The sequence below is a fragment of the Physeter macrocephalus genome, chromosome 1 (genome assembly GCF_002837175.3).
Source record: "Physeter macrocephalus isolate SW-GA chromosome 1, ASM283717v5, whole genome shotgun sequence".
In the NCBI taxonomy this organism is placed as follows: domain Eukaryota; kingdom Metazoa; phylum Chordata; class Mammalia; order Artiodactyla; family Physeteridae; genus Physeter; species Physeter macrocephalus.
The window spans coordinates 19899704-19912081 of NC_041214.2; the positions used below are offsets into that span (position 1 = coordinate 19899704).

General features: G+C 37.7%; 1 protein-coding gene across 1 annotated transcript in view; it reads right to left on the reverse strand.

Annotated features, from left to right (window-relative positions):
* CPA3 (carboxypeptidase A3) overlaps window positions 1–12378 on the reverse strand; it is a 29861-nt gene that overhangs the window by 16336 nt on the left and 1147 nt on the right. The window contains 5 exon segments of the mRNA XM_055086312.1: window positions 622–723; window positions 1769–1852; window positions 1854–1871; window positions 1981–2083; window positions 9782–9906. Of these exon segments, the coding sequence (XP_054942287.1) occupies window positions 622–723; window positions 1769–1852; window positions 1854–1871; window positions 1981–2083; window positions 9782–9906 (432 nt within the window).

Sequence of the window (12378 nt, forward strand, 5' to 3'; positions counted from 1 at the left end):
GCCATGGCCGCTGAGCCTGCGCGTCCGGAGCCTGTGCTCCGCAACGGGAGAGGCCACGGCAGAGGGAGGCCCGCATACCACAAAAAAAAAAAAAAAAAAAAAAAAGATAGTAGGAGTCAGAATACAGTAGAAATAGAGTGAGAAGAACAACAAACTTATAAACTGGATTTACTTTTTTTTAAAAGTGAGTTATATTTCACTTGGAAAGGAAATTTAAGTATGAAAATTCCAAATGTGTGCATAGCCAATGCAATATCTAAACAGAAACTAATGTTCTGTGCTTTGAACTCACTGAAGAAAGGCCAAGTTTGTAGGTTGTAATATAAAGATAGTTTCAGATTTCCCATACTTAACTATAGGAAAAACCATATTGTAGCTAAAAATTGTTTTTTAGTTTTATAAACTGTCAGCTGGAGTTCAAGAAGTTTAAAGGAAGGTGTCAATTTTATAAAAACCTCAACGATGAGTAAAATCCAGAGCGTTTATTTCCTGACAGCACCCAATGTGGGCTCTTCTTGTTAAGAGGAACTGCACTAATTTGTAAAGGGGTGTTGCCACTCAGTGAAGTGATGGAGACTTGACAGTCCAAGGAGAATTGTGTGAATGTTCCAGTTGATTTACCTGATAGAGAAACCACTGGCAGAATGCTGGGGAGATCCATTCTCATGCATGAATGCCACAATCCATAAAAATAGCCTTTCTTCTTTCATCCTTTTCCCCAATCTTTTAAAAAATAAATTTGAGATATTATTTTACATGAACTTACACACTGGTCTCTTGTTGTCCAAATACTCATTCATAGTATCAGAGCGATTCTTTCACCTGTCTTCTGTTGAATGAGCAACTGTGTATGCACATATTTTTCTCAGGGAGGACCATGGCATGTATCCTTAAAATACGTAATTCATATACTCTATTTCATAGTATATGTTTCAAAAAATTTTCTTAGTGTCAGAGTTGCTTTCAGGGTTTAAAAAAATCACAATCTATTGTTTTTCTTATTTTATTGCTAACATCCTTTGGCCTGAGAAGGAGATTATAAGGCTGCTTCTGTTTCTGCCATTTCCTTTTGTTTTTCTTACTTCATAAACATGATGTTTAGCCTGGAGTGGAAAAGATTTTGTAGTTGTGTTTGCAGTGGGGAGGAGGGATAGTGGCTGGATATTTGAAGAACTGTCATTTTAGAGAATTTAGATTTGTTTTGAGTGGTTGGAGAGCATGAATGGATGGGAAATCAGGGTAAGGAAGGGCTTCTCAGTTATTAAGGGGATGCTTGAGGGAGCAATGTCTTTGGATGTACAAAAATCCAGGAGCAGCTGAATGGCAATTGTCAGCTCGGTCATAGAAGGGAATTCCCTATCAACACAGAGTTGAAATGCCTCACTTACTGTACTGGGATCCTATGATTATATGATTCTTAAATTTCTTTTCTTCCTGACATTTAGTCATCAGTTTCACTGAATTTTAATGGATGGAAAACTGTTTTACACACCAGGGACATCATAAACTCTTGTTATCAAGATACGGGATAAGAAACTTGTCTGGCTTTGTCCACTGTGTCTGTCAGGTGGTTTATTCAGGGACTTTCTTGGTTCTACCTAAAACCACCTGGCACTTCTATTCTTGAATGGATGTCTAGAGCTTATATGTTCTTCAAATAAATAAGACTTTTTATTGTCTAAAAATTAGCTACTTGTGTCACAAAGTAACTCTTACATTCATATTTTTCAACAATAGTAAGAATCTGTAGTTCTTAAATTCCTTTTACCTTGAGAACATACAGTGGATTATCTTCAACAGTAGTTCCAATTTTAATACGAGAGACCATTTTAGGATGCTTATGTACCATTTTTTTCAGTCCAAGCAACAATCTTAAGAACAAAAACAATTTTGAGAGATTAGAATAAAAGAAAACTAAAAGACAACAAATGTTGAGGGTGACATTTTTCTTTTTGGAAGTGCAGGCATTTTATACTATACCTTGTCCCAGTTATTGTATTTTGCATAGCTGTGCCTGCCTGGGATATCTTCTTTGAGATCAAACTGTTTCTCAGCCTCTTCTTGTACATCGTGAATCAAGATTCTGTTTGACAGGAGGAATGATAAAATACACATTTACTGGAGAAAGAAAAACAGTTATCTTTCATTTGCAGAGATTTTCTCTTCCTTCATCTCTTAGATCAAGTTTACCCTGTTTCTTCTTTATTCTGTAACCATGTCTTTTAGATGTGTCATGTGTCTGGCTTCCAGTCTTCCCATTTATCTAGAGCTGTGCTGTTCTTGCTGATTGACTGATCTGAGTGTAGAGGAAGAACATAAATGAGGTATACTCTTAATTAGAGTTTATTTAGCACATGAGACCAAGTGCTGCTCATGAATATTGATTCCCATTAACATCACTGACAAGCACATTATTATGCATATTATATCTAACTCACTGTATGCTTGGCTTTTGACTTAGGATGAATCTGGGATTTCTGAGAAAAAAATTATGACATCAAATTTGGAATCAGGTGGGGCGTGTTGCACTAAAACTCACATGAAGTCTGAGAAGTTTGGAAGTTATATTCTGGGTTTTCTCTACAAACATAATTAATTGTCTTAAGCTCTAAAGAGGGTATGTGGCTTTTGCTCCACCTTTATTAATAGAAGTAGAGGAACCAGGGAAAAGAGAGATTTTATGGTCTCAGAGGTTGATTTGTAGCATACGGCAGTATTAATTAGTCACAGGAAGCTCGTATCTAAGAATATTTTTAGACTTACACATATCAATTTAGCTCTTGTGATAACAGCAGCAAAAGAAAATCGTGTGAGCCGAAATACGACCTTTCCACAAATGCAGCTGCATGAAGACATCAGAATGGTAACAGATTGTTGCTGATAAGGACTAGAAATTAAGCCTAAGGCTGGAAATTAAGAACTATGGCCAGATGTTATTTTCATGAGGCCTTCCACTAACCAGCAGCCAGGTTTAAGTAGATGAAACCAAATTACTTTCTCTCAAATATTATTTTAGCACTCCAAGATTTGCTTAATTTGTTAAAAATTGTTCCTAAATATAGGTGAAAGGATAAATAATTATCCCTGAGGATTTAATGATAGAAATGGCTGTTTACTGAGTCTTTCTTATGTACCAGGCACTCTGTTCAGCATGTTATTTACATTTTTCACTTAATCTTTACATCAACACTCTTAATTGGGTACCATTATAACTCCCATTTTTATAGAGGTTAGGTAGATTTCCAGCATGGATATAACTAAAATACAGAAGTTGGGATTTGAATTTAGAGATGTATGACTTCAGTACTCTAGCTAAACCATATACAGCAATGCCTCCATCACAAGGAGTGAAATCCCTGGGTATTGCTGTCAGATCTATAGTCTTCTTAGTCTACTGAGGCTTGTGCAAAGTTTGCCCAGTTGACCAGCTCTCCAGGAAGCCCGAGTCCCAAGATCAGGGAGCTGGTAAGTTAGAGAAGAGGCAAAATGAATCCTATGTTGACAATTTCAAGACTCCCTCCTTCTTCTGCTTTTAGAGAGTAAAAAAGAAGGAATGGAGATTGCTTTGGCAATATGTGGCCTTTTGTGGGTACATATAAATTTTAGGATTATTTGTTCTAGTTCTGTGAAAAATGTCATGGGTGTTTTGATAGGGATTGCATTAAATCTGTAGATTGATTTGAGTAGTATGGCCATTTTAACAATATTAATTCTTCTAATCCAAGAGCATGGGATCTGTATCATCTTCAGTTTCCTTCATCAGTGTTTTATAGTTTTCATAATATAGGTCTTTCACCTCCTTGGTTAAGTTTATTCTCTGGTATTTTATTCTTTTTGATGCGATTTTAAACAGAATTTTTTTTTTTTTTTTACTTTCTCTTTCTGATAGTTCATTATTAGTGTATAGAAAAGCAACAGATTTTTACATGTTAATCTTGTATCCTGCAACTTTGTTGAATTCATTTATTAGTTCTAATAGTTTTTGGATAGAGACTTTAGGGTTTTCTATGTAAAGTATCTTGTCATCTGCAAATAGTGATAATTTTACCTCTTCCCTTCCACTTTGGATGACTTTTATTTCTTACTCTTGTCTGATTGCTGTGGCTAGGACTTCCAATACTATGTTAAGTAGAAGTGGCAAGAGTGGACATCTGTGTCTTGTTCCTCAATTTAGAGGAAGGGCTTTCAGCTTTTCACCTAGCTTGAACCCAAGCTTGGATTTGTAATAAATGGCTTTTATGTTGAGATATATTCCCTTTATACCCACTTTGATGAGAAGTTTTATCATGAATGGATGTTGAATTTTGTCATATGCTTTTTTCTGCATCTATTGAGATGATCATGTGATTTTTTATCCTTACTTTTGTTAATGTGGTATATCATATTGATTGATTTGTGAGTATTGAACCAGCCTTGCATCCCTGGAATAAATCCCACTTGATCATGGTGTATGATCCTTTTTATATATCGTTGGATTCGGTTAGCTGGAGGTATCACTCTCTCTGACTTCAGACTATACTACAAAGCTACAGTAATCAAAACAGTAGAGTACTGGCACAAAAATAGACACATAGATCAATAGAACAGAATAGAGACCCCAGGAATAAATATATGTACCCATGGTCATTAATCTGTGACAAAGGAGGGAAGAATATATGATAGAGAAAAGACATTCTCATCTCTTCAATAAATGGTGCTGGGAAAACAGGACAGCTACATCTAAAATAGTGAGATTAGAACATTTCCTCACTCTATATACAAAAATAAACTCAAAATGGATTAATGATCTAAATATAAGATCTGAAACCATAAAACTCCTACAAGAGAACATAGGAAGAACAGTCGTTGACATAAATTGTAGCAATATTTTTTTGGATCTGTCTCCTTAGGTAAAAGAAGCAAAAATAAACAAATGGGACCTAATTAAACTTAAAACCTTTTGCACAGCAAAGGAAACCATCGAGAAAATAAAAAGACAACCTACTGAATGGGAGAAGATATTTGCAAATTATATGACCGACAGGGGCTTAATACCCAAAATGTATAAACAGCTCATACAACCCAATTATAAAAAAAAAAAAAAAAAAACCCAATCAGAAATTGGACAGAAGTCCTGAAAAGACATTTTTTCAAAGAAGACGTATGGATGGCTAACAGGCACATGAAAAAGATGCTCAACATTGCTAGTTATTAGAGAAATGCAAATCAAAACAATGAGATATCACCTCACACTTGTCAGAATGGTCATCATCAGAAAGTCTGCAAATAACAAATGTTGGCGAGAATGTGGAGGAAAGAAAACCCTTGTACACTGTTGATGGGAATGTAAATTGGTGCAGCCCCACTATGGAAAACAGTATGGAGGTTCCTCAAAAAACTGAAAATAAAACTACCATATCCAGCAGTTCCACTCTTGGGTATATATCCAGAAAAAACAAAAACACTAATTTGAAAAGATACATGCACCTGAATGTTCATAGCAGCACTATTTACAATAGCCAAGATATGGAAGCAACCCAGGTGTCCAAAAACAGACAAATGGATAAAGAATATGTGGGGGGGGTGTGTGTGTGTGTGTATACACACACACACACACACACATATACATATACAATGGAATATTACTCAGCCATAAAAAAGAATGAAATTCTGCCATTTGCAGCAACATGGATGGACCTAGAGAATATTATGCTTAGTGAAATAAGTCAAACAGAGAAAGACAAATACTGTATGATATCACTTATTTGCGGAATCTAAAAAAATAAAGCAAGCAAATATATATATATAGCAAAACAAACAGACTCACAGATTTAGAAAACAAAATAGTGGGGAGAGGGATGTGGAGAGGGAAAAGATAGGGTTATGGGATTAAGAGATGCAAACTACTATACATAAGAATAGATAAGCAGCAAGAATATATTGTACAGAGCAGGGAATTATAACCATTATTTTATAGTAACTTTTAATGGAGTGTCTTCTATAAAAATACAGAATCACTATGGTATCCACCTGAAACGAATATAATATTGTATTCAAGTGTACTTCCATTAACAGAAAGGAAGGAATGGAGAACTGTGTGCCAGTATATGTGACTGCCATGAGCTTCGGGGGGTGTGTGTGTGTGTGTAACTGTAGTGGGGAAGGATGCTTCAGGGAGGCAGAGTCATTGTTATGGTGTCTTATAAACTAGTCTGGACTGCGTTTCCCCCATGCCCACATTCCTGCAGGATAGGGTCTACTCAAAAAGCATGATTTCAGGTTTCTACAGGGTCTCATTTGTCTCCAGTAACTCCCTAATTGGGTTACTTTGTATCATACTTGGCACTTATTGACATGGATTTCCCCCTACGTTTGAGGCATACCTCTGTGTTGGATAATAAACTTTAAGGCACTAATATATTCAGTAGGAGGGAAAGGGTGCAGCTGATGATAGTCTCTAGTTATCCCCTGTTGCGCAGTGTGTGTGCATGTGTGTACACATGCTCATGTAAGCACATGTATAAGTGGTCTTTCCTCCACTTGCATTAATAAAAGTAGTAAAGGAACCAGCCAAAGAACATTATATGGTCCCAGCCAATCTTCATGGAACCCCTATGAAACATCACTTTAAAGATGAAGAAAATGAGATGGAGAGAAGTTAAATGCACTGTCAATGTTAAATACCTAACGCATGGCTTAAATGGGACTAGATTCAGACACCTTCACTCCAGAATCTACATTCTTATCTACCACACTCTTCTGCTTTCCACCATGATCAACATCTCTTTGGCATTTGTATCAGGTATTAACAATACCCATTTTATTCTTGGGTAAGGAATATATAAAAATGTGGAGCAGAAGGAAAAATGAATAGGATGAAACACTAGAATGATTTATTTGATTGAAATACTTATTTGATAGGACCATGCATATACTTGGAATATGGATTTGTATCTGACTGAACGTTATTAGGTAGTTAGACATTAATATGAAGTGTTGGTGATGGGTTTGGTATAGAGCTCTTCCGCATTTCTCACATACTCTTATGTGGGTCTTAATAAGATTTTACTTAATTGTATCATTTGAGTTTTACTATTGTATTAGTTGTTGTTTCCTGAATTACCTTTCATTAACAACTCTTTATTTTCTAATTTTAACTTTTGATCAAAGAAGAGATAATCTAAAATGTATCTAAAATACGAATATCTAAAATGTGGAAAAATTAGTAAAAACACTAGGGTTTTCAACTGCTGACTCTAAATATGGTGTCTGTCCTTTAAGGCTCAGTCCAAGGGATGTGCATTCTTTTAGACATTATTGAACCAGTCTGTTCAGGCTTGTTAGTATATACATATTATTTGTTTTTTAGGCTTGGCCTTTTGTGATTTTGTAAGAAAGTAAAGGGAAAGAAAGGGAGCAAATATGCTACTTTAAAATAAAATCTGTCTTGGTAATTTAATTTTCTGAAAATTAAAAAAAAATATCACACAGATGCTTTAAACTAAATAGTGGTTTATATGCACTGTCTAATGAAGGGTGTCTTAGTAAATCATTGTGTCAAGACAGCCTCTTAATGTGGTTTTATTCTGACTGGTGTCTGGGTCCAACCAGATGTTTCTGCTCTTAGAACCTTCTTCTGTTACTGACTGACACCAAGTAACACATGTAATTAATATGCAGATAAAATTATCTGTATAATTAGTACTTGGAGAAAAGATTTTAAATAGTTCTTGTCTGCACAGATCACTTTACATATTTATATTTCTGAGGAAGGTAACTATCTAATTATGTGGCTTTCTCACAACTGTGGCTAATTTGGACCAATTTCTGGAAATCATCTCCTAATTAGATAAAACTAGTTTTTATAGGTAGTTTAACACTTTGGTTCTTGATGTAGATAGCAAGGAAGTATTTGGCATAAGACAAAGTGAAAACCACACTATTCCTGAGGATCTGGATTTAGACCTCTGTTTGAGTCAGAATTGTTCTAGGCTACGAGAGGACCAAAGAGGAGAAAGGGCTGATGTGAGTTACTTGATAAAATGGAAAGATGGCACCCTGGGTGTCTTCTGTGACAGTGATTTATTCCACTATCGACGCTCAGTGTTGAGCAACTAGCTGCTTGTCTACATTACCAGGATATTAAGGAAACATACTGCTTCATTTTTACCCTGCTGTTCAAACCAAATTACACAAAGTTTGCCAACTAAAATATATTTTAGCTTGGGCTAGATACTTTGTAAGAATTGGTTGATCATAGGAATCTGGGTCAGGTTTATATTAATGAAGTAAACTGAAGATTGTAATAATTGAGGCACACATTTGAGAAGTCTGGCTGTGAAATGATTCAAGAGACACAGTCACCAGGGAGTATATAGGGTAGAGGGGTGATTTCTTTTAGATGAAAGAATCAAGACGTCATATCGACCTTAGCAAAAGCATACAGTCCATGACGCACTACTAATTTCTGTGATTTGGAGGTATATTTATAAACCGTCTACTTCTAATTTTAATGGTACAATTTATAAAATCATAGAAAAACACATATCAGTAAATTAAAAAGGTTTAAATGCTGGTATAAATTAATTTTGAATATGTTCTCCCCATGTATTAACTTCTACATTTGTTTTACAGCCCTCTTGAAACAACAACAAAGACAGTGATAAAAACAATCACACATAATAGCCTGTGACTTTAAGCCATTAAGCCACAGGCAGGAATATTTTTTGTTTACTTGTCTATGTATGTGTTTCCTTCATTTCAATAGTATTTATATTTACTAGGAATATTGAAGTAATATAATAAGTACAATCAAGTCATGGTGAGCTGTAATAAATCCTGCTCTGTAATATGATATTACAGGATCTTTGTCTGAGCCAGAAGGCCCTTTGAGTTACAGCACTAAGTTAGATAGCAGAGGCACGAAATAGCAAGTCAAAAAGAAAGAACCGGTGTTTAGCAGTTTTGCGTGGTGGGGTGCTTAATAAAGGGGACTACTGGAATGACAAGGGCTGGGGGAGTACAGGATCCCTCAGTACATCAAATTGCTAAATATTTTAAAGTATAAAAACACATGTTGTTTTCTATGTTGCATGTTGATTTGTGGTATTCATCTCTCGGCTCCCTTCTTACTTGTTGCCCCAGGGCCCAGACTGCGTGTGCATGACCCACGGTTAGTGCTAAGTTCCAATTTCCTTTTGTTTCTCTGTGGGACGACAGCGACTCATTTCTGCATCTTTGGCCATTCGAGAATTCTCTCCTCTTAGATTTGTCTTATTTTACTACATTGTTTTTGCTTTCTCTGAGGAAGAATTCCTTTCGTAAAGAATTATTTATGTATTATGTATTTCACATTCCTACATCTCTGACTCAAGGATGAACATTGTTAGGGTCTCCTTTTATGTATCAGGAGAATTCAGATACAAGAACGTGGTTCAGGTAGTCATGAGTAGTGCTGAGCTCTGGGTTGATCACCTGGCAGGCGTGACGAGTGTGACCAAACCGTCCACGCCTGGTCACGTGCACTCTGTCCGTAGCAGGGGCTGAGTTTTAGAGATGGCAGATGTCGTAATTGTTCTTGCAGATCATAGCAAACATGAGATAGAAGTTGAGTGGCCAACTTTGAGCTCATCACTTTTATAAGCAGGCCTCCCTAGTCTGTTTGGAAGTAACTATAAATTTTATCTCATAGGTAGAGCTTTCATTTGGGGGGGGCCCAATTTAAAAATTACACTTGCCTTTCAATTTCAAGACTCCAAGCCTTGGAGTCTCTAGCACATTTGAATATTTGCATAGGACTTACTCATAGTGCGTTTTATTTTGATCCAAGGCAGCCTGAATGGACTGGAATTCCTTTTCACTCATTCGGGAATCCACTGTCATGTCAGCAGCTACATGGTGGGTGACGTCTGTACACCAGAAGTCAAGCTGTGCAGATGAGTTCAGTGTTAGTCGCAGTTGTTTATTTGCTCACCCAACACATATTTATTAAGAAATGACTGTGTCATACACAATGAAAGGAATTTGAGGTTCAACGTGACTGAAGTATGGACTCTTCTCTTAATAAACCTATGAGATTTTTGCAAATGTATTTAAGAACTGTTGAATATTAGGGAGTGGGAAAAAAACTGTTGTACTGATCACTTTTTTAGGACATAGTATATACATTTACAAAAAGAATGAGCAGCTTTTGGTTAATCTTTTTGCTTCTACCATCTTGGGGCCAATTGGAGTTGTTTCACAATTGATTTAGCCACAGCATCTGTCTCTAATTGGGAATATGGATTAATATAGGGCATCACCCTCCCCGGCCCCCTGCCCCTGAGTCAGGCCTCAGAACCAGATGTCCCTGTAAACTCTGGAATTCCTGGAAGGTTTGTGTCCAATGAAAACATAATCTCTAGCCATGTCATTTTTCTAGCAGTATGTCCTTGGGCAAATTACTAAAACTCTTAGAGTTTCAGTCCTCGCCCCTAAAAAAGGGGCTAACAGTCCTCCATTGGGAGTGTTGTGAAGATTGTGAAACAGCTCTGACATGTGGGCCATGCAGGCATTTAGCAACTGCTGATTCCCTTCTCTTTATCTTCCTCTAGCTGAGACTTTCAGAAATTTGGTGAATGGGACTCTAAAGATAGCATTCAGATTAAAGTAATTTAAGAAGATTCCAATTCGTGTTCTTCAAAATCATACTCAATTGTGAAACCCAACCAAGTAGAATTTCCCAACTTTGGAAATGTAGAGAAAGTGCTCACTTTCTACCCATCATGCCAAGCTTGTGGGCGTGTCTAAATCTACCTGGCTGTTTTGTGATTGACTTCCTCTCTACCTCTAGGTCAGTCAGTTATGTGCCAATAGGGGGCTGCAGTGAACCAACCAATATATATTGGCATATTTGGATCAGGAAGCTACAGCCTGAATTAGACATGTGAGAGATGTAACGTGTGATGTAAAGGTAGGGCCATCTAATCACAATAGCAATCTCTCTGTTCCAACAGGGGGTAATGTAGTACAAGAGTTAGGCTCAGTGAACCTTCTTGAGCATTTCCTAAGCACCAGGCCCAGAGCTGGGTGCCAGGGTTGTAGAGGTTAATAAAAGAGCAGCAAGAAGTTTAGTGTGGGAGACAGAGCCGTATATGCGCTTCCAACATGCTGGCCAATGCCAGAGGCAAGCACAAGTGTTCTAGGAGCACGACAGGCAACCCGAGCTGGGTCATGAGAGTTGATGAACAGAGAAGGACTTCCTCCAGGAGATACTGCCTGAGCGGGTCTCGAAGAATAAATAGCAGTGAGCCAAGTAAAGAGGGAAGTGCATTCCTCCTGAGAAAAGGTGTGTAGGGCCAAAGTGGGCGAGTTTTTGGTGTTTGTGGTGCTTGAAGGGTGACAAAGAGGGTGGAGTGCAGAGGTTGGAGATTATAAAGTGCTTGGAACAGCACCCTGATCCCAACAGAAGATGCTTCTACGGTGCTTATTACGGCCAGACCCACTTCTGAGCATTACCCAAATATTAGCTCATTTAGTCTTTACAACAACGTTAGAAAGTAGGTGTGATTGTTATCCCCACTTTACAGAGGAGGAAATTGAGTCCCAGAGAGGTTAAGTAACTTGTCTAAGGACACAGAGCTAGGGTAGAGCTGGGGTTTGAACCTCTGAGGACCATGCTCTTTCCAGACTAGGCTGCGTCTCACTAAAAAGCTTCAAGTGGAGGAATGCAGTTGTCCAGCTTTAGAGAGAGCGAGCAGGGTGCCATGCGGACTTGGCTTTGTGGGAGGCAGGGCTAGACCCCTGAACGCGAGACAAATTGTAACTGTCTATTGAAATTGTCCCTGTAAAAGGTAGGGCAGATGTGAATTTGGCAGTGACAGAGGAATGAAGAGGAGAGTATGGACTTGAAAACCATTTGGGAATTAGTACAGGCAGAACTCTTGATTGATTTGATGTGGAGATAAGGGGGTATCTGACTAGATCTCAGATTCCATTCTGGCTTTAAATTTGATATGTCACCTTGGTCATTTAATTTACTGTGTTTGAACTTAAGTTATTCTGTTTTCAACAAGTTACATTTTGACACTGACATTGAAAGTCTGATGGAGAATTTGAAGCGATGTACGTAAGGTGGCTGGCGCAGTGTGTCTTGTGCATAGGAGCAGCTGAATAACTGAGAAAATGATAACTTTAGCCCGCTGGATTTTAAAAGACTGACCTAACTTTAAGAGTTTTCTTTCACAATGGACCTGCTCTTGGAAAGGGTCACATCTTTTTGTGTGTGTGTTTTTTTTTGTTTGTTTGTTTGTTTGTTTTTTGCGGTATGCGGGCCTCTCACTGTTGTGGCCTCTCCCGTTGCGGAGCATAGGCTCCGGACGCGCAGGCTCAGCGGCCATGGTTCATGGGCCTAGCCGCTCC